The sequence below is a fragment of the Dipodomys spectabilis genome, unplaced genomic scaffold (genome assembly GCF_019054845.1).
Source record: "Dipodomys spectabilis isolate Male_0828 unplaced genomic scaffold, ASM1905484v1 ptg000187l, whole genome shotgun sequence".
In the NCBI taxonomy this organism is placed as follows: domain Eukaryota; kingdom Metazoa; phylum Chordata; class Mammalia; order Rodentia; family Heteromyidae; genus Dipodomys; species Dipodomys spectabilis.
In genome coordinates, this window is record NW_024870864.1 from 7,347,600 (window position 1) to 7,371,003 (window position 23,404).

Here is a 23,404-nt window from a genome sequence, read left to right on the forward strand (position 1 = left end):
GATTAGCATTTTTGCTCAAGACTGGCACTCTACCACTTAAGCTACACTTCCCATTCTGGCTTTTTGCTGGTTAATTGGAGATAAGAGCCTTACAGTTTTGTCTGCTTGAACTGGCTTTGAATTGTGATGCTCACATCTTGGCATCCTGAGTAGCTAGGAGTAGAAGTTAGCCAAAAGTGACTCAACATGTGTTTTAAGAATGTGCCCTTAAGAATGAGAATTCTCTTCTTGTGGCTCTGAACTTGCTTTCCAAAACTTTTGATGGAAAAAAGTTTTGGTCATAGAAAATTCTAGCTCATTTTCCTCCTAAAGATGTTAAAAAGTATGTCTTTGAGTAACTACAGGCGAAGTCTTTATCCTCTGACATGTAGGTTTCTCAAAGGGTATTTCTGGAAAGTACTTTCAGAATCAGTCCTGATGATTGCCCACCTCATCCTATTGCAATGTCTTTTGTGAAAGAGGCAGGTAGCAATGATGAAATCAGAAGCATCAAGGTTCTCTACATTGCATATGAATCCTTCAGGTAATGAGCAGGTATGTAAATCACTGTTAATAATGGGGACTACCTCTCAAGCAACGTGAACTTTGGTTGTCATTGGTAAAATGAGAACGATAACATATATTTTCCCCAGCATAAATAGTAAATGAATCACATGTTTTTTTGTTACTTATCAACTCTTTTACTTCATAAGCAGAGTTTGCATCCTGGTTTGGTTTGAATTATCCAGTGCCCACTATGTAATAAACTCTGCACATCCTTAGGACGCCCTGAACATTTTGGTTATAATAGAATATAAGGTAGAACTTAGGCAGGAGATGACCTTAGAAAGATAGACCTTGATAAACAATCCATGTAACCTGGGCTATCCCATGTAACTATGATTTCCAAAATTGCCTTGTCCTTATGCTATTTTATAGCCTGGAGTAATTCAACAGCTACTACAACTCATTGCTGGCCCTCTTTCTCAACCTCTTTTCCTTGTCCTTGAATAGAAGTTCTGAAAGTAGGGCTGGGAAGGTGGCTCAGTGGTAGAGTGCTTGCCTTGCATGCCTGAGGCCCTGGGTTTGATTCCTCAGCACCACATAAGCAAAAAGAAAAAAAGCCAGAAGTGGGGCTGTGGCTTAAGTGGTAGAGCGCTAGCCTTGAGCTGAAGAGCTGAGGGACAGCGCCCAGGCCCAGAGTTCAGGCCCCATGTCTGGACTGTCCCCTCAACCCCCCCAAAATAAGAAGTTCCCAAAATAATTTATGGGTCATGGAGATTGTGATTATGTTCACATTTGTTAATAATGTTAATTCCACTGTTCTACTTTACAATTTTAATTTCCTAAGTTTTTCAAATAACCCTAATGATGCATTTATAACAAGTGTTTCAAGTGATTGCTGTCATCAGAATAATTTGAAAAACACTGTACCAGAAGCAAGCCATGGCCTACAAACCACCCCAGCTGGCCTGGGTTGAGAGGCCAGCTAGTATGTGAATCCCAGAGGGATTATATGGCATCCCAAGTTTGGGAATTCCTAAGTATTGGCTGTGTTAATAATCAATTTTGCACAGGCTTGGTATTCAGACATGAAATTGCAGCATGATAGCACCAGCATGATCTCAGCAGTCATCTAGTGATGTGTAGTTCACATTGTCAGGGAAGTTTTAAAAAATATTTACCAAATTTCTTGGTTAACCTCCAGAAATTCTCATGCTCCATCTTTAAAGTGTAGGAACTGCTGAGATGGTCCATACAATTTATTTAATAGATAAGAAAACCAACGTCCAGAAAAAGTGATTTATCTGGAGTTATACAGGTAGTGAACTGTCATATAGACTGAGAAGAATTTATATTAACTCCTTCTGAAACATTTCATTTATTCAGTCAATAGAATTAATTTCTATTTTGCATTAGGCATTGTCTTAAGGCCAGGATCTGAAACAGGATACTCTCTGTTAAAGAGTTCCCAGTTCTTGTCTTCCCATGAAGACAGGGTAAAGGTTACCATTCAACTGCAATGGGAACAAATTCTACAGTGGTTACGGAACTCCTTAAAGAATTCAAGACTGACTGGGAAAGACAGTCTTCATTCCTGCTGGCACAGAGCTTATATTCAGGTTGAAGATGAAGTTTTAGAAGTGAAATATTTTCAGGCTGGGTATGGTAGTACATGCCTGCAATCTCAGTACTTACTCAGGAGTCTAAGGCTGGAGGATTGTGAGTTTGAGGCACACATATTATTTAGCAAGATCCTATCTCTGAAAACAAAACACAACAACAGATTTTTAGGCAAGGCTGTTTGCAGAAATAAAAGTAAGACAAAATGAGTAATCAGAGAGATGGTTTCTGGTTGGAGCCACAGCAAGAAGGGAACAGAGGAAGCTCTAACATGCACTTGGGAAACTACAGTCTGCCAGTAGAAGAAATCAGAGGGATGACCCAAGAGAGTCAAATCCTCCAGGGCTGTGAGCTTGGTGTTTTGAAATCACTTCTCAGTCTTATTGGCAGGGGGAGCCAGTGCATGTTCCTTCAGTCTCTGTCTGTAGGAAAGGGTTTGGCTTTAAATCATTGAGTGTTCTTCCAGGGGCCCTGTGGGTGAGAGAAAGGAAGGAGACCTCAGCTTCAAATGTAGGTGTGGGGAGGTATGGCTCAGGTATAGCTCAAGTGGTAGAGCGCCAGCCAATGAGCAAAAGCATTGGATATTGAGTTCTATTTTCAGTCATGAACAAACAACAATAACAACAACAAAGCCTGGTGCCAGTGGCTCACATCAATAATCCTAGCTCCTCAGAAGGCTGAGATCTAAGGATCAAGGTTTGAAGCCAGCCCAGGGAAGAAAGGATGTGAGACTGTAATCTCTACTTAACTACTAAAAAAGCCAGAGGTAGAGCTGTGGCTCTTGTGGTAGAGTATTAGTTAGCCTTAAAAAAAAAAAAAGCTCAGGCACAGTTCACAGGCCTAGTTCAAGCCCCAGGACTGGCATAATAATAATAATAATAATAATAATAATAATAATAATAATAATGTAGGTGCTCATTCTGCCTTGTTCCTTGACTGCAGTTTTGGTAAAAGGATGGGAATAAAGAAGGCAATGACCCAGTCCCCATGAATGATGGCAGTCACACAAGCCCACCCCTTGAGAGAACAGATAGATTAGCAGCCAGATGAAAACATCCTGTATCACTTAACTTTGTTAAGTGGTATTAGAGGAAAACCTCCTTCACCCTGACATGGGAGAAGAGGCCTGGGTAGATTTGTCTTGTTGCATGTGGCTTTTGTTTAAGATGAGTCTGTCCATGGTACCAGAAGTCCATCTCTCTCAGCTTTTTGGAGAAATGACTTCCTGTACTAGCTCTTCACTTTTACACCAGTTGAACCTTGTACTCTGTCGATTCACTGCTCTCTCCATGGAATCAGGTTCAAAGCCCTGCCATCTTCAACCAATATGTAGATAACCATCACATCCCTCCTGCACAGTGTAGCTGGTAGAAACTATGGCTGTTCCCTACTTCCCACATTGCTGTCTGTCCCCTGACATCTCACCAGAAGGTTGCCATTCTTTCACTCTAGCTCTCGATGCTGATTTCTTCATGGTCATATCAGCTGGGTACTGTTTTGGTCCTTCTCATGTCCAGCTCTTCTGCTGGCTCTGGCAATCTCATCTAGTTTCTCCTCTAAATTGTGTCTGTCCTTACTGTCAGGGTTGTCTCTCTACTCTGCCCTTCTTCTTAGAGGGTTTTCCAATTTTATTTTCCACTGGCCCTGCTTTTGATAGATACCTATCACTTGGTTCTCCCTCAAGTTGCTGCCACCCATACTGAATCCCCCACTCTCTGACCCAGCTGCCCTGGGAATGTTCTCAGTGGATTCCTTGGACAGTTGAAGTTCATGGGTTCTATGACAGAAGCTTATAATTAATAAATAAGGGAGCTAAAAAATACAATGGAAGAAAGACAACCTCTTCAGTACATGGTGCTGGCAAAACTGGTTAAACACCCGTAGAAAACTAAAGCTAGATCCTTATATATCACCCTGTATCAGAATCAACTCCAAATGGATCAAAGACCTCAATGTCAAAGTAGACACCCTGAAAACATTACAGGATGGAACAGGAGGAAACCTAGGTCTCCTTGGCACAGGCTGAAATTTTCTTAATAAAGACCCAGAAACACAGCAAATCAAAGGAAGGTTGGACAAATGGGATTGAATAATTAATTCATATTTTGCCATGCTAGGGATCAAACCAGAACCTCATGCATGACAGATAAGTATTCTTCATCGTGCTATGCCATCAGCAAGACATAGGTTATTTCTGTGTTAATGACAACAGTCCAGAATTCTAGCAATACATACCTAAATGAAATACTTTTATTTTCTGTTAAAAAAAAGTTAAGTGATAAATATTACCCACTTTTGCTTGATTACAAGTGGTTAAAGTTCCCACAGTCACCCTATCAACCTAGAAGACAAACTCACCATGGACATAGCCCTGCGCTGACTTTTGACTCTTCAAGGCAGCTACTTCCTCTTTTATATCTAAGAAGATTATCAGTGACAGATTTTTCATTCTTACTTCTCTAACGTTGATTATAAACTAGCACCATGGCAGACATTCTCAGATTTTATAGCTCGGTGTCTAGATTCTCCTAACTGTGAAGAAGATGGTATTTTTATTCAACCTGGGTCATGTCTCAAAGAAAATGTAAACTGAATCCTTTTCATTTTCTTTTCAAATTACTCATGGAAACACGTACATCAAATGGCAAAACAAAGAATTAGGAAACATGGTATTAGGGGAACATGCTGTATGGTGTCTGGGCCCAAAGGCTGCTGTGAGCTTGAGGGGTTCTTTCTCCCTTGGATGTGTGAGAACTGTCATACAGGAAAAAGGAAGAGATAGACTCACATCAGTGAAAATGCCCACGCCAAGTGTGGGCATGTGAAAGCCTTCTTGGGTGGTTCCTGTCCTTTCAAAGCTTCCTGTATGACTTGCCTTTGGGTTACTGGTTATGATTTCTCCATTTCTAGTTTTAGAAATGAAAAAGACACCTAGGAAGGAGCTTCAAACCTCCATATACTCTCCTCTGGTCACTGAAGCCATGACAGAAACAAGAAACAAGGGAGAAAGACCCATGCTCTGTTTGAGCTGGATGTTTCTTTGGCTTACCACAGGAGCAAGAATTACAGGATTTGATCTTTCAGGTAGGGGATTTCATGTTAGCACTGTGAGTCTTGTGGTCAAAGTAGAGAGTGGCGAATCAGTACTGTGACCTATTAGAGCATAGGGTTTCCTTCCCATTGTTGAAAAGGGCATGGAGGAGAACTACTGGGTGGCACAGCTTTCAGCTAATACGGAACACTGATGGGCACTCAGTTACCACATCTGGGAACTCAACTGGATCAGCTGAAGGGGAAGGGATGACAACTGAGATATTGTTTCCTAGAAGTCCAAGCTTCTGTACTGGCTGTACACAAGCCACAGGGTGGGAACACAAACACCAAATTTAAAAAATAAAAGAAGGGAATTTACTACTTTGTTAGGTCAAGCATTATTTGTAAATATAAGTTAAGAGTTTCAACTTCTAATGAATTTCTATGTTGTTTTGTTTATTATGATTTTTTCAGACTGTTCCACCCAAAAACTCCTTTGGAAATATTCTGCAAAGAGTGAAGAGTTTGTCTTATTTTGTGACTTAACACAGTTGCAAAAATCACATTTCTCCCACAGACATCAACGAAACCCAGAACAGCCATTTTGTAATGGTAGTTCTGATCCAGTAGATATCCGGTGGTATTTACAGTATCAGAATGGAGGGACATTGGAGAAGATTACTAACCAGTATTCTCACATCGCCATTCAGGACAAGAACATGCTTCGCATTTTGAACCCAGAGATGAATAATACTGGCTCATACATTTGCAGAGCCAGGATGAGGTATGTCCCAAATGCATTCTTACGGGTAAACATTCCCCAAATCTTTCATTATCTAGATAAAATGTCTATGTTCACAGGATCTTGTTAATCTCCTAGGAGCCCCCAAGATGTGGCCTGTTGTGTCAAGATAATTGTAGAAGTTAAGCCTCAGATAATTAGACACTGCAAAGATACAGTACAACAAACGCAATACCTCATACTTGGTACCACTGACAACATTTCTTGTCCCAGTCTCAACTGTCAAAGTCAAGATGCACAAAGACCAGAGGTGACCTGGTACAAGGTAAGAATGAACTCTCTGAACTTGACCCAAGAGCACTGTTTTTATGTTAACATCTCAACAGGTATTTGGAATTGGGGCATTTAGAATCTGAGGTGTAAGAGCTACCCAGAGACCAGCCCTGGGATTTTGTAAGAGACCTGACATTGTAAAACCACTTTGCCCCTAGGTAGAAAAAAGCCTGATAATCATACTAGTAGAATCTTCTTTTATGATCAATACCAGAAAAATGTCTAATATTCAAGTATATTGCAACTAAAATAAGATATAAGCTTACTCACCTGTGAGAGGCCAAAGGGCAGGTCAGGTGATTTCACTGTCTTTTGAAAGCTATAATCATTGGAGAGGGGAAAGGAACACTTATCAGCAACTATTAAAGGGTTGTGGAAGAAGTAGGAGGGTGATAAACTTCCAAGTAGGAGGACAGTTGGAAAAAAAAACAAGAATGATTCTGGATGACAGATGCCTTGCAGAGGTGAGGCGGTAGAGAGTGAGTTCAGTGCTAAGAACAGAAGGGAACAGAGTCAGGTTTCATAAGGATGTTGAGCTATGGACCACAAGTAAGTAAATTTCCACAGGAAAGACATTGCTCATCTCCACTGTGTTTTATAGCTTTTTAAACTGTAGTCAATATGTAAGCACAGTGAGATCATCTTGTCCAACAAAGTCCTATCTCAGCTGAATCTTCGAAAGGAGTCAAAGTTGCCTTCTATCACAATAACTGTTTGAAACACAACTACCATTGAAAAGCATGTAAACATTTCAATTTGACTTTATTATATATATATATATCTTAATATATATACTTACTAATATAAAAGTATGATTGTGATTTGATACTGCTTAATGTTAAAAGAACGATAGTGAGTTATATTTATTTTGTGGTTTCATACACTCCGAAGCCCAACAATGAAAGACTTCTAGAAGTACAGTTATGAAGATATGAATGAGAAGACATTTCCTCACTAGTCTTGAGATTCCATAAGTGGGCAGTATTCTTACATTCATTACAAAAATAAGTATACAGACAGGAACCTGTCATTTATGCCTATAATTCTAACTACTCAGGAGGCTGAGATCAGAGGATCTTGGTTTGAAGTCAGCCTTGGCAGGCAAATCCTAGAGACTCTTATCGCATTTAAGCAGCAAAAAGCCAGAAGTAAAGGTCTGGCTCAAGTGGTAGAATGCCAGCCTTGAGTGAAAAACCTAAGCAGGAGTCTGACTCCTTAAGTTCAAGCCTCAGTACTGGCACAAAAAAACAAAGAAAAAATAAAGAGAAAAAGAGAGAGAGGAAAAGAGGGTGAAAGAAAAAAGAGAGAAAATAAAAGATCATGGCCCTGGTCTCATGTTAGCAATTAAAAAATGACATAAGGAATGCTGGCCACAGTACAATTCTTATTTAAGAAACAAGAATTTCACACCTTCAAGAATGAGGTTATTGTTAGGCTCTGGTGGCTTGGTTTACAGCTTAATCCCAGCTACTCAGGAGGCTGAGATCTAAGGACTGTGGTTCAAAGCTAGCTTGGGCAGGGAATTCTATAAGACTATTTTTTGTATATATTTTTTATTGTAAAGATACTGTTCCAAGGGGTTACAGTTACATAAGTTAGGTAATGAGTACATTTCCTGCCTTTCCTGTTCACCTCCCCAACTCCCTGCTCTTCCCTTGCCGAAGATGTAAAGTTCATTTTCTACATAGTATCTTGTACATCTCATTGTTACAATGGGTCAACCTGTATCCTTATTTCAGCATTTTGTTATTTCCCTTCTACTTCCCAAATTAGAAAAATGTATATATAACATGCAGGGCACCAGAATCAAATATAGTGAAAACAGGGGTTATACCGTGGGGGAAAAACATACAAAAGAAACAAAAAAAAAACCCACATAGTACATTATAAATATATTAAAAACAAGAGAAAGAAAGATTAAACCACTTGTGTCCTTATCTTGGGGTTCACTTCGCTTAGCCTCATTTAATATGGTCCTATGTACATGGCTTTTGACCTTTCCTGCTTGTCCTAGACCTTATCTCCAACAAACTACCAAAAAAGCCAGAAGTGGCACTATGGCTTAAGAGCACTAGCCTTGAGTAAAAGAAGCTCAGGGACAGAGCTCAGGCCCTGAGTTCAAGCCCTGGAACTGACATCAAAAAGAAAAAAAAAGAGCTTATTGTGGAAAAACAATAGTTCTGTTCATTATTTTCAGTTCTCTTTCAAGAACAAAACTTCCTTCCATTGAAAACATCTGGGTGTCTGACTGTCTAGGTGGGTACTTACTAGGTCAGCAAAGCAGCTACTTCACAGGATAATGCACTTGGCTGTTTAAGGTTGTATACTGAAGTGAGCAGTGTTTGCTCAATCAGTGTTTGATCTCAATCACTCTCTGAATATATTGCCTTTATGAGTTCACCTCTAAAGTCGTATGACAGTCACAAAAAAGGAAGCTTTGTTTCACTTCTCTGGGGGTTTTGACAACAAATGTCACAATGTATTTCATGGTGAAGTTCAGTTCTCCTAAGAGAGGTGAACAATAGCTGTTGTTAAATTAGTTTCCTTCTTACACAGCTTTGGGCAGCTCCTGGCTGCCCAAATACATGCTCAAATACATGCACAAGGATTGGTACACATGGTGGGCGACTTGGAAGTCACATAGCTCAGGGTAGCATGTCATCAAAAGTAGACACCGGGCAGGAAGTAACATCTACTAGCCCTTTCCTTTATGTTTCCCCCCAATGATCACATAGTGGGTAAGCTGCACTTCCGATCATCTTAAAGAGATGAGACACGCTGGAGTAACCTACTGAGGTCAATTCATGGGCTTAGAGTTTCTAGAGCATTCTGATATAGATATCGATATCTAGATATAGACATCTATAGATATCTATATCTATATCAGAATGTGTGTGTGTGTGTGTGTGTGTGTGTGTGTGTGTGTGTGTGTGTGTGTGTGTCTCCTGGGTTTGAACTCAAGGGCTTTGCTTTCCCTGTTTTTTGTTTTTGTTTTTGTTTTTTTTTTGCTCAAGGCTAGCCCTCTACCACTTGAGCCACAGCTCTACTTTCAGAGTTTGGGTGGATAATTGGAGATGTTTCTCAAGGATTTTCCTACTAAGCTGGCTTCGAACTGTGATTCTCAGACCTTAACCTTCTGAGCAGTTAAGGTTATAGGTGGGAACTACCGATGAACAGCTACAATATTTTAATAGACATAAAAATTCAGAGTTAGGAATTTTTAAAAAAAATTACAGATTGGGAGAAGATCTTCACTAGCCATTCAATAGACAAGGGTCTCATATCTAAAATATACTTGGAACTCAAAAAATTAAATCCCCCAACAACAAATCCTCAAAGAAACAACTGCCCCATAAATAAGTGGACTAAAGACTTAAAGGGAAACTTCTTTGAAGAGGAAAGAAGGATGGCCAATAGACACATGAAGAAATGCTCAACCTCCCTAGCCATAAAAGAAATGCAAATCAAAACAGCATTGAGATTCCACCTCACCCCAGTTAGAATGGCTATAATCAAGAACTCTATTAACAACAAATGCTGGCGGGGATGTGGCCAGAAGGGAAACCTACTGCACTGTTGGTGAGAGTGTAAACTTGTTCAACAACTTTGGAAAGCAGTATGGAGGTTCCTCAAAAGACTCCACCTAGAGCTCCCCTATGACCCAGCAATCCCACTTTTCGGCATTTACCCAAAGGATCACAAACAAGACCAAACTAAAGTTACCAGCACAACTATGTTTATTGCAGCATTATTTACCATAGCTAAGATATGGAACCAACCCAGATAACCCTCAGTAGATGAATGGATCAAGAAATGTGATACACACACACACAACATGGAATTCTATGCCTTCATCAGAAAGAATGACATTGCCCCATTTGTTAGCAAATGGAAAGACTTGGAAAAAATTACATTAAGTGAAGTAAGCCAGGCCCAAAGAAACATAGGTCCCATGGTTTCCCTTATTTGCAATAACTAGTGTATGCCTGGGACAAATAAAAAAGGTCAAAAGCTATATACATATGACCAAATAAGATGAAGTTAAACAAAATGAACCCCAAGATAGGGACACAAGTGGTTTTTTCTTTCTTGCTATTGTTTCTAACGTATTTATAATGTACCATGTAATATTTTTTGTTGCTTTGTATGTCTCTCCCCCAGGGTATAACCCCTGTTTTCACTGTATTTGATGTCGGTATAATTTGGGGAGGGGAAAGGAAAAAACAAAATGTTTAAATAGGGATACAGGTTGACCCATTGCAACAATGGGGGGTGGGGGGGGTGTAGCTGTAGAGGTGGGAGGGAAGGGATGGTAAGGGAAAAACAAAGGAGGAGGCAACAGTGCTTGATAGGAAGTGTACTCATTACCTTGCTCAAGTAACTGTAACCCTTCTGTACAGTATTTTCACAATAAAATGTATTAAAAATTTTGTTATTTTATTAAATATCAAAAGATTTAGGCTTGGTTATTTTCAACCATTTTATTGACATTTTCAGTGAACAGAATCATAATATTTTACACTTTTAGGGGATAAAACATAGTGGTGTAATATAGGTCAATACTGTGGCATTACTAAACCAAGCTAATTAATATATATCCAGGAACTTTCTTACTTATTGTTTTTCATGGTGAAAGATCAGCAACCTTGTCTCTTTGGTGTTTGGAAATGCCCATACAGTGGGTCACTCCACCGTACAATCAGTCTTAAGGATCTTACTCCCATCTGAAATTTTGTGTTGTTTGACTTACATCACCTGTTTTCTCCCCACCCCCAGTTTCTTGTAACTACTATTCTGCTCTTTAGCTCTATGCCTTTGACATTCTTTGATAGTGTGTATAAATGTGATCATGTAGTATCTGTCTTTCCTTGCCTGCATTGCTTCATTGATCATAACGTCTTTCACAGCAGTCCATGGAATGTAGTCATAAAGGACCTAATTTCCCTCTTTATGATGCTGAATGATATTTCATTGCATTAATATACCCTGTTTCTTTATCCATGTGTCTATCTTTTACTGGACACTTGATGTGGTTCCATATCTTGGCTATGGTACGTAATGCTGCCATCATCATGGAAAGGTAAATATAACACACCAACACATTGACTTCACTTCCTTTGGATATATATCCAAAAGTGGCCTTGCCTGGCAATACAATGGTTAATAGTCCCATTTTTATTTTTATCAGAAACCTCCATATTGATTGCATTAAATTCATATTCCCATTAGTTATAGAGTTCCTTTCTTATCAATCTCACCCTTTTCTCTCCCTCCCTCCCTCTTCTCTCTCTTTAATAAAAAACATCCTACTAGGTGTAAGATATGAGGTGATATCTCATTGCTTCTTAATTTGCATTACCTGATGATTACTGATGTTGAACATTTTCTATATTCTTATAAGTCATTCAAGCTTTTAAAATAAACAGCTAATGGTTCTTTTGTCTACTTTTCAGTCCAGTTATTTCTTCTCTTGCTATTGGGCTTTTAGGGGTACTTACGTAGTTGGTTATTACTCATTATTGATTCACAAATACTTTATTTTTTTAAATAAGTTTTTTATTGTGAAAATACCATACAGAGGGGTTACAATTACATGAACAAGGTAATGAGTACATTTCTTATCAAGCATTCTTGCCTCCTCCTTTGTTTTTCCCCTACCATCCCTGCCCTCCCATCTCCACGACTATATTCCTCCACCACTACCCTCCCTCCCCACCCAAATTGTAAAGTTCGTTTTTCAACATAGCATCTTGTACATCTCATTGTTGCAATGGGTCCACCTGTATGCTCAATCTCTCTAGCCATAAAAGAAATGCAAATCAAAACAACTCTAAGATACCACCTCACTCCCAGTTAGAATGGCTAAAATCAAGAACTCTAATAACAACAGATGCTGGAGGGGATGTGGACAGAAGGGAAGCCTGCATTATTGGTGGGAGTGTAAACTTGTTCAACCACTTTGGAAAGTAGTATGGAGGTTCCTCAAAAGACTCCCCATAGAGCTCCCCTATGACCCAGAAATCCCACTTTTGGGCATTTACCCGAATGATCACAAACAAGACCACACTAAAGCTATCAGCACAACTATGCTTATTGCAGCATTATTTACCATAGTTAAGATATGGAACCAACCCAGATGTCCCTCAGTAGATGAATGGATCAAGAAAATGTATATATACACAATGGAATTCTATGCCTTCCTCAGAAAGAATGACATTGCCCCATTTGTTAGGAAATGGAAAGACTTGGAAAAAATTATATTAAGTGAAGTAAGCCAGGCCCAAAGAAACATAGGTCCCATGGTTTCCTTTATTCACAAATATTTTCTTCTCCCATTCTGTGCTTGCCTATTCTGATAGCCAGTTGTTTCCTTTTCTGTGCAGACACATTTTAGTTGGGTGCAAACCCATTTGTCTATTTTTTGCTTTGGTCACCTATACTTTGAGGCTTAACCTAAATAAAGGCTTCCCAGAGAAACGGAGAAAAGGGGGAGCTTTCCCTCTGTTTTCTTTTAGCAGCTTGATAACAGTAGCTCTTATATTTAATCTGTTTTGAGCTTCTTATTTATATATGGTGTGAGAGACTGATCCAATTTCATTCTTTTACATGTCTTCTCCTATCCCTGTGACATTGGAATTCGAATCTTGATGCATACACATTTTTGCTGGGGAGAGTAGTGAGCTGTGAACTCAGGGCCTCAGGCTATGCCTGGGCCATGCTTCTAGTCCTTTGGTGCATGCATTATTTTTGAGATAGAGTTACTTCCTGTCAAGGCACATATCTACCTATTTTATTCTTCTCATCATAGCTGGGATAACAGGTATCCATACACCACTGTATCTAACTTCTTTTATTGAGCTGGAGTTTTATGCACTTTTTTATGGGCTAGAATCTGGATCCTCTCAGTTTCAACTTCATGATGACATACAGACACTATAATGAGAACCTGTGGGTTGAGAAGAGGTTTTGTGTAATTTTTCTTTGGCTGACTTTGAACCATGATCTTCCAATCTCAGCCTCTCAGGTTACTAGGGAATGAATGTAGGAGCAAACAGGGGAGGGGCTAATACTTTTAGACAAGAAATTTACTCATTACCTTACTTGTGTAACTGTAACCCATCTGTATATCACTCTTACAATAAGAAAGAGAGCACTGATGGATGATACAGTTCTCAGCTGATGACCTCAGTGTGATTCTTCTACATACATATGGGCCTTAATCCACTACAGACAATATTGCTAGATTTAGTAAAGAAGGCATCCAGATAGCCTATCAATCAATCAGCTGACAAGTATCTTTATTTAACAGGGAGATCATGAAAATATTTTCTCAATTACGTGTACAGTCAAGGTCCAAGATGCGCCTCTGATCTCATAGTTCAATTATGGAGATAAATGATATGACGGAGATGATTGTTAGAGAATTCAAGCCAACTGATATTATCCACCACTTTCTTTCCCAAGTATTCATAAACCATCTGTTTCATAACTTACTCATGATTTTTCCCTTGGGATTGAAGTCTGGTCCCTCACCAAAAACTTTTCATAATTAATCATTTTCTATTAAAAGGCAAACACTACTACATAATTTATAGGAAAGTAGAATGTCAGATGATTGGAGCAAGAGCTATATTTATCAAGAACGAACAAATTAAATTTCAGAAGCAGAAAAACCAAAAGGTATATTCAGTGAGTGATGAGCAGCTCATTCTGGTAGGAATGAAGAGTTCTTAAGTGGTGTAATTAAGACTCGACTGGCAATAAGGACTGTGGATGGCTCGTACAATATGATCATTGGGATCTTGTTGCTGTGTTTGAGGTTTACAAGTGCGTTTTGATCCACAGGCCTAGCAGTGGGAACAGAATGAAGGTGACTGATGCCAATGATACATTCATGGAAGAAAATAAAAGAATAAACGTTTCAACTGAGGCGGGGAAGGAAATGGCTATGATATTTGGGGTATTTATGGCTCAAAATAGTTCACAGTATTTGTCAAGTTGGAGAAAGAGATTAGTACCAATCAGAAGTGGCAGAGAAGGGAGGTATACCGATTTGAACACAATGAGTCTATGATAGAGAATGTCAAAGTGGAAATGAAGACTTGAAGATCACAATGGGAACGATGCAAACCCTGGGAGTTCCATCAGGGTAGGTGGTACAAGTACAAGCAGAAAACCTCCTTTGGCTAGATTCCAGGTAGAACTATTCCTATAGAACAGTATAATATGCCTGAAGCTCCTGGTGTTGTACTGCCTGGCAGTAAAGCTTGGTGAGGAATAGAATAGGACTGTAAGAACTGCTCTTATTAGACAAAACAGTAACCACCCTTGGCTCATTTTTAATCCTTTTCTAGTTTCTCCAGGGTTTTGTTGGTCTTCTTTTCTTGCTTCTTTCTATGACTGACACTGTTCACACACAGTAGAATTCTGGCCCATCATCACATTTGACCCAGGTTCACACAAAGGATGTTTCTCCTTTCCTATTTTGTCCCATGGGTCATTTCACATCCACATGGCTGGCTCAGTCTCTGGCTGTCCTACTGTGATTATATTATTTGAGAATTTTCCCATCCTGCCTATAAAGTTAATTTTTCAATTTCTTTCCTTCAATATTCCCTTTCAACTCTGTCTCGTAAAGTCTTAATGATACACCTTAAGCCATGTTTTCATGGTTAGAAAACAAAAACCAAGTGCATTTTGTCATTACCCCTTCTCCCTAGTGGGTCCACCTGAGCTAGCCACTAGGGAGATCTTGGCAGCAGCTCTGCACCTTCTCTCTGTAATTTTCTCTTGGTATTTTTGCACAAATCCACTCTAAATTCTGTCCTTTGTGTATGTTACAACTGTTTTCTAAAGCTTAATTTATGAGTGCTCCCATTCTCATTTTTTTTTTTTTTTAGGTGTTCGTGAACCTTGTCTGTCCCCATTTCTCATCTTTGGTTTTCTGCTTTTGTGCAGCTGCCACCTTCTCTGACCTATCTGGCCCTCCTGCCAACCTACTAGAAACTCTTCTTTGGGTTACAGGAACTATAGCAGACACTGATAGTGAAGTCCCCAGTTTCTCAGTCAGGGGCAACCTAGAAGCGAAATTCCCCACTAAGCACATGACATATAAGAATCAGACACTTTTTGGCTACTTCTGATTTCTCTCATTAGTAGACTGTCATTTGTTTCATCTCCAGAACCTCTGTTTTCTCATTTATAAAATAGGTGCAATTAAAATGTATAAAACCAAGTCAGAAAATCCTGTGGAAAATTGCATGTGAAAATACAAGGAAAAAAATTTGCAATCAGCATCTTATCATTTCATTTGTGGATTCCCCCTTTTCTTTTTACTGGAATTCTTCATGTATCAATTAACTATTCTTATTTCCTCCCCCAGAGAAGTCTCTTTTTAAGTTTTTAAGCCCACTTATTAATGAGGTGTTTGTTTCTTTGTAGATTTTTTTTTTTACTGGGGGGCTTAATTTTTTGACTTCTAGGTATATTTTTGATTGAGGCCCTTGTCTGTTGTATAGTTAGTGAAGATCTCCCAATCTGTGGGCTTTCTATTTATCTTGCTACCTATGTTCTTCGCCATACAGAAGCTCTGCAGTTTAATGTGATCCCATGTATACTGACTTTCTGAGATTTGCTGTGTTTCTGGATTTTTATTTAGGAAGTTTTGATATGTGCCAAGAAGTCCTAGTGTATCCCCTATCCATACCTGTAATATTTTTAGGGTATCTGCTCTTACCTTGAGGTCTTTGATCCATTTGTAGTTGATTCTGGTGCAGGGTGAAATATAAGGATCTAACTTCAGTTTTCTATACGTGAATAGCCAATCTTGCTAGCACCATTTATTGAAGAGATTGTCTTTCTCCCATCTGATGATTTTGGCTCCCCTATCAAAGATGAGATGGCCATAGATCTGTGGGATCATTTCTGGGTCTTCCATTATATTCCATTCCTCAGGTCTGTTCATGTGCCAGTACCACTCTGCTTAAATTTCTAAGCATTTCCATTCTTAGCCACCAGTCGTTTTTTTAAAACTGTCTGATCATGTGACTAGCCTTGAAAATCTTGTTACTTATACTTTCATTTATTCACACATGCTTTACAGTGAGTACAGTGGCCATCCCGCTTCACTACTTTTGACAGAGACAAAGAACAAACACACCTGTGTTCATAGTTCATCAAGCCTCGCACCTTGGCCTTGCTTTCCACAACTGTGCTTTGCATGAAATGCTCCTAAAGTGATGCTTACCTGTCATTGGTGGATTCCTATGTATCCTTCAAGGCTCTGAATAGACTCAGGTGTGAGCTAAGACAGAACTTTCTGAGTGTTCCCTGAGGAGGGTAGGACAGAATGCCTTATTACTAAGAGGGAAGAGTCTTAGACTGAGAACTTGCTGAGAGAAGGGATCCTCATTTCGTCCAAGACCAGCTACATGTCAAGAAACAAAAGGTTACCTTCAAAAGCTACAGATAAGGAGATGCTTAATTCACACAGTGCCACTTACTGAGAAACTTACAAAACTTACACAAACAGTGTTGAACACCGTGTCTTCAGAACTGTGGGATTTCATTATTTAAAACAGAACATCTCCTACCTGGTTCACATGTATGAAGTTTTTCATAGGTTTGATTAATATTTATAAAAAAATTCTCTGGTTAAAGAATAGTATTTACTTTTCACTCCTTAAATTAGAATGGAAAACTCCTCTCTGAAGAAAAGAAAAATTGGATCAAAGTGAAGGAAACATTTGTCTATCACCAGGGCATGTATGTGTGTGACTATACTCAGTCAGATAATACGAGTTCATGGACAGTTAGAGCTGTTGTTCAAGTCAGAACCATTGGTAAGTGAGATTTTTGTCTCAATATTTATCTAAGCTCTAATTGATCAATTACAATTATATCCTGTCCGTTTAGGGAGAAAAAGTGACCATGGGTCACTTGAAGTAGAAAACATCAATAATCCTACCTCCCAAGAAGTTTGGAGGGTTTTTGTTTGGTTTGGGATTTTTGCTTTAGTTTTGTTATTGTTAATTTTTAAAGGTTTCACTGGCCACTTTGTGCAAACAAGTTTCAGTGGTGTGGTGAGGGAAGAAATCAGACTCCAGAGGAGGTGAGAGGTCGGGGAAAATGAGCACCTGAAACTCTTTCACTGGAGCTGGCATTGTGGTCTGTGTGCACACCTGAAATTTCAGAGACTGAGGATGGAGTGGTAGGATGATTATAGTCTGATGCCAGCCCCAGGCCAAAGTATGAGACCCTATGTGCAAAAGAGAGAGACAGTGTGGCTTAAACAGCAAAGTACATGCCTAGCAAACACAGGTTCTGAGTCTGAGCTCCAGGTCAGTGTTGTTGTACTGAACAGCAACAACAAACAGACAAAAAACAAAAACTCAGGAATATGTCCGAGAAGGAGGGAAAATGCATGAGGCAGGATGTACAATGAAGTCTTTTCTCTTTTTTATTTTTTAACTTTTATTTTACAAAAGTAGTTGTTGTTGAACAAAGGAGTTTATGAGTAAAATGTATCTTGGGCAATATCACCATCTTTTCTCTTTTGCTAAGAGAAACTAGCTAGGCAAGGATAAGTACTGATACAGACTGACAGAGAGAAAGGTATTGTAAAATTATAGATGTAAGATCTGTGTGGTGTAAATGAAGAAGAATGTCTGTGAGAATGTTCTAAGAGTGGATGACTTTGATTTTAAAAAAAGATAATAATATAGAACACCTTCAGGAAGAAGTTTAACAGTGGAAGCACAGTTAGAAGTTTATAGGAGGAAAGAGAAGGATAAAATAATGAAAGGCTGGATTATTCTGACCCAAACTGTGAGTTTAGGCATGGCGAGGATGGGCTCAGTCCTGATTGATGTGTGTAGTTTCATGGGTGGGTTTTCTCTTCTATTGGTCTACTCAGCCAGTTGGCATCAGAATGAGAAAACAGAGATGGGGATCAAGTCTACACTGGGTGAGCAAATTTGTATGGATGACAATATACATAGGCAGATATGGGTTAAGGAAAAACTAGTATGGCACTGGAAGCCACAAACTAATGTCCCAGTCCTGAAGATTTGGAATCTTAGGTCAATACTTTGATCTCAATGTTTTTGGTTCCATCTCTTCAACTAACAGGCCTTTAGATTTTTTTTCAGTGCAAATAATGAGTTTTATTTTTGTCTTTTAGTTGAAGACACCAAGAAGAAACCAGATATTGTGAATCCCATCAAAAACATCTTGGAAGTAGACCTTGGTAAGTTGGGTTGTACCATCACTCCTGAATGACATTCTGCTCTAGAAGCTGGTGTACCTGTTCTTTACAGAGTTGCACTGAACAAGAATGGGCCAATGAGGGTTAGTGCTGGTGCATCAATAAGGTTTAGATTCTTCCCAGGAACAAGTGGTTATTAAGATTAGTTAAGTCCATTTGTTATGCCTATAAATTTACCAACTTAAGTAAAATTGACTATGAATATGTTATTTGGTGTGGTCCTTAAGAGAAGTGGAATATTACCAACCCTGCAACAATATATTCTAAAACAGTGTCTGTCCTCTTTGGGGTAGAGGAGAAATTATGTTCCTCATTGTTTCCTTTCATTTTGTCAAGTTCAGCAACACTTATGTGTTCGCACAGTCAGGTAAGAATTGTTGGGTTTGAGAACACATTAATGGTATAATGATTGGTATAATAAAATAGGTGCCTTCCATACTAGTAAAAGATGAATTATTGTCAAGAAATGTTACTGCTATGGAATAAGTCGCTAGGTGGCAGTAGTGGTATGTCTTGAGGGTAGAAGTAGAAAACCACAAGAATGGAAGGAAGAAAGAAGGGAGAAAAAAAAACTAACCCCAAATATATTGGTAAGTAACATACAATATTAGTGACCTTTAAATAATGTTGGGAATACAATAAGGTGAAAAGATACTCATCCGTGTAATTTTAGGGATGGATTCTGAGTTTGAAGAACAGCATATCTGGACATTCCTTATGGGGGTATTGAAAAGTGGATAGTTCCAAAGGATGCTTGCACGTGTATAGTGCGTTTTCAGAGAAACAGCTGAGCATCTAATAATTTCTTCTTTAAACAACATACTTTGCCAACGCCACAATGTTCATTGTATTTACAAGTATTAGTTAATACTGCTATATTTTCTATATATTTTTTGAGAGACTAGGATGTGAACATAGGACCTCTCACTTGTTAGACAACTGATCTACCACTAGGACCATGTGCCCAGACTTACTACGTTTTAGTTGGTTTCCAGACAAGGTCATTTACTTTATTCCTTGGCATAGACTATGATTTTCCTATCTCCATTTCTCATGTACCTGAGATTATAGGTGTGAGCAACTTATTGCTTTTTGTGGTTTATTTTTAGGATAGATTTTTGCATTAACTTTGGCTAGGAAATGTCTTTGAAATTCTCTCTCCCTCTCTCCCTTTCTCTCTCTCATGCTTTCCCTAGTTCCTAGTTTCTTTGCAGGACCCTCAGGATCCTTAGTTATATGATCCTGTTTATCTTCATGCTAAAAACATTCCATTGCATGTTTAAGATATAAGCATCTCCATAAGGGATGAGCACATATGGTCACATGCACCTACGTGGGACTTGTAGCTATGTGGTCATGTCTAGCACCTTCGTGTCACCCGTGGACATGGCTGTATCATTATAAATCCTGTGCTTACCTCTTCCTCCTGTCACAAGACAGTGTTCTTACATACTTCCTGTTTTCTCTGACTTTTTCATGTCAGGAAAGCCTTTCGTCCTGTCCTGCAAAGTACGATTTGGCTTCCAAAAGGACTTTCGACCTATCATAAGGTGGTACAGCAGGGATTCCACCCAGGAGTGGGAAATCCGACTATGTGAGGAGAAAAGGTAAGCAAAAACAAACAAGAAAATAGAACAAAAACTATGGAATTTTTCTCTTTGTAGCCCACCTTTACATATGGCTAAAATATACCTACACAGTGGATTTAGTAGGGTTACCTCTAGCACCAACTAGTGGTGAACATAAAAATTGAAAATGCAATATGCTAATTTTAAATCTGGGGTGGGGAGCATGAGACCATAGGATAACAGTCATATGTAACATTTAAGTCCAATCTCATAAGATTGTACCACTCTGTGACATCACAACATCTTAACTTGATATAAACACACTCTGATGTTTATGTGTCATGAGATCATCTCAGGCTACATTGAAGTTTTATTTTCCCAAAACTATTGCACTGTTTTGGTGTTCCAGTTATTTTTAAGAGCATGCTCAGCAGGTGCTCTAGCAGTGAGTTATATACCCAGAGCCCTAAAGTGGATTTAAAGCTCAGTGTCATGTGGTTGCTTTAAGAATTGAGCTATCCTACTAACAGACATACTGACACAAGCTGCTGGAATGCAAGGAGCACATCCAGCAAATAGGAAAGGTGTTTCTACCAGGCACATCACCCTCACTTGCACTAGTACAAGTGTTGTGAGCTCAATGTATTATGAATTCAGGGATCCAATGTTTCAGAATCATTAACAGTGTAAACATTCCACTGGAAATGGCAGAGATGAGCCAAAGCATTTTAAGCTGGGAGTTGAGTTTCAAGTAAGTTACCTGTCTTTAAATACTGAACAGACATTATCTCTTAGGAGAAACAAGACTCTGCTTCTTGTTCTCTGTAGTATGAAACTCAAATCAGTGGGCAAGGTTCACTGGTGGATAGCTAGGTAAATAGAAAGGGATATTAGATATTCAGAGCCATCCAGGGCCCCCCAAAGCAAGTGCAGTTCTCTGAAGTTTTGGATCTCATTCTGTGTGACATGCTCTAGGATGGCATAGATTCAGCCATTTCCCAGCTATGTGATCCAGGGTGCTCATTCACCTTCTGGGCCGGCCATGTCATGGCCAAATTAGGATGCTCAGATGATTACTTTGTAGGGTTTGGTGAAGAGAAAGGGAAATGAAACAGTCCATACTCCATGATTAGAAGACCATCTGACATATGCTAGGTCCTTAGCATGGGTTAGTTATTTTAATATTATTCTTAAGTTATTGTTATTAGCTGTTGCCAAGGGGAATTCTTTAAATTTTTTATTGTTATTATAAAGGTGATGTACAGAAGGATTATAGTTACATAAGTCAGGTAATGAGTATATTTCTTTTTTTAACAATAGTACCCTTTCCCTTGCTTTCTCTTAGTTTTTCCCTCCCATCCCCACCCACAAATTGTATAGCTCATTTTCAACATAGTGTCTGGTGAGTACACTGCTACCTTTGTTCACTTTTTTTCCCTCCAGTTCTGTGCCCTCATTTACCCTCCCAAAGTCAGCTAAACCAACAAACAATACAAAAAGAAAATAAAACGAAAACAACAAAGGAAAAAAAAAACCTTTTGTTCCATCTCCTGAAGTTCATTTTGGTACATATTATTTCATATGATCAGAGCAAGGGGACTTCTTTTGTTTAATTTTAATTTTTATTATAAAGGTGATGAACAGAGGGTTTACAGTTACATAAGTCAGGAAACAATTACATTTCTTTTTCAACAGTGTCGCCCCTTCCCTCATTTTCTCCCAGGTTTTCCCTCCTGGTCCCCCTCCCCATAAATTATATAGTGTATTTTCAACATAGTGTCTAGTGAGTTTCACTGCTAAATTAGTTTACCCTTTGTCCCGCCATTTCTGTGCTTCCTGGGGGATTCTTGCATAAGGAACTCACACAAGAGCTACAATTAAGTTAAATCATAGTGCCAATGGTTATCAGAGTTAACAACTTAACCAAGAATGATATTTCTATTCTATTTTTTATGTCTTCTCTATCATGTTATATTATTTATTTCACAGTTCTTCTCAAAGCCAAATGGTTATCTGCTTGTAAGTGCTAAAAAACATTACCAAGGCATCTGTTTGTGTTGTTGAATAGATGTGGAATTTCCTCTTCTTTCCTAGAATTCAACTGGCTCCCAAGGAAGAAGAAATTGAAGGTGTTATCTGCTTGAAAGAAGTCAAGAAGAAACATCTGAGCAGAAAGTTTGTTTGCTTTGCCCAGAACTCCATTGGTAACACAACCAAGACCATCCAACTGACGGAAAAGAAGGGAGGTGAGCCTGGGTGATTATCCCAAAATGCACGTAACTGCCTTCCTCCAAAAGGCAAAATGGCTTTCCAAAAAATAGGGACAATAATAATAGGTAAATATTTCCTACCTATTGGACAAAGAGTCAGCTGAAGTAAAACCTTGGCCAAAGTCATACAAGTAGTAAAATGTATGTTCTAGAGCTAGTTGTCTTAGTTAATCCTCTAGGAATATCATTCCCTCATTCCTTCATCCATTTATTCATTCATTTATTCAATCACTCACTCTTACTTATTCACATAGCTCATTCGCTCGTTCACTCAACTCAATTCATCCATTTATCCTATAGATACACCCAGGGACCTTAGGTAACAGTACTTAGGTAGCAGTACCTTAGGTAGCAGTACCTTAGGCAGTAGTACTCAGACCTTGTTCCCTTCCCAGGCTGGCTTTCAGAGATCACAATGAATTCATATGTTGATGAGTGGGGGAGGGAGGAAGAAGGGAGTCATCTTGTTTAGTGTTCCAAAGTTTATGTGTATGTCACAAATCATTGAAATTTCCAGGAAGCAATAGCTTTCAAAAATTTTTGTCAGCAGGATGCTCAGAGAAGTTAATATGATGTAATCATTTGTCCACTCAGTAAATCGATAACTATAGTGCAATTGATGATGATGGAGTAAGAACTGGTACTGAGCAGACAGACCCTCAGTGTAGGCATCAGTGTGATCTTGCCCAGCAATATTGCCTCAGTGCTGGCTCACAGTTCCTGTGTCTCCCCCTAGTGGTGTTCGTGTACATCCTGCTTGTCACCATCATCACTCTGGTGGGCTTACTGGTGGCAAGTGCTCTCCTCTACATCTACTGGATTGAAATAGTGCTTCTATGCCGAACCTACCAGAACAAGGATGAGACTCTTGGGGGTAAGATCAGCCCAACATGCCATCCTCTGTTGTTTCCCTCATCACTTACTTAGTAAGACCAGAACAACAGACATGCCCTCACTACCCATTGTCTTCGTTTCCTTGGATCTGCCATAGGAGGTCTTACTGGCTTCCTGCTATCTAGGATAACAATGAGGGAGAAAGAAGCCCAAGAAATGGACAATCAAGGGGGAGGGGGAGAGACAAGTGGATAGA

The 23,404-nt window shown here is 39.1% G+C and overlaps 1 protein-coding gene across 3 annotated transcripts in view; it reads left to right on the forward strand.

The window, feature by feature from the left end:
- The first annotated feature begins 202 nt into the window (after positions 1-202).
- The window catches only part of LOC122121285 (interleukin 18 receptor accessory protein), a 29,237-nt gene continuing 6,035 nt past the window's right edge, over positions 203-23,404 (forward strand). The window contains exons 1-9 of one of the 3 annotated variants that reach the window (XM_042695419.1): positions 203-534; positions 5,014-5,187; positions 5,611-5,920; positions 6,017-6,203; positions 16,902-17,052; positions 18,393-18,458; positions 19,960-20,083; positions 22,139-22,290; positions 23,051-23,188. In XM_042695419.1, the coding sequence (XP_042551353.1) occupies positions 5,022-5,187; positions 5,611-5,920; positions 6,017-6,203; positions 16,902-17,052; positions 18,393-18,458; positions 19,960-20,083; positions 22,139-22,290; positions 23,051-23,188 (1,294 nt within the window). In that variant the 5' untranslated portion in view covers positions 203-534; positions 5,014-5,021. Of the gene's footprint in view, positions 535-4,513; positions 5,188-5,610; positions 5,921-6,016; positions 6,204-16,901; positions 17,053-18,392; positions 18,459-19,959; positions 20,084-22,138; positions 22,291-23,050; positions 23,189-23,404 lie in introns of those variants that run through there. The other 2 variants (XM_042695418.1, XM_042695420.1) reach the window with 2 other exon arrangements.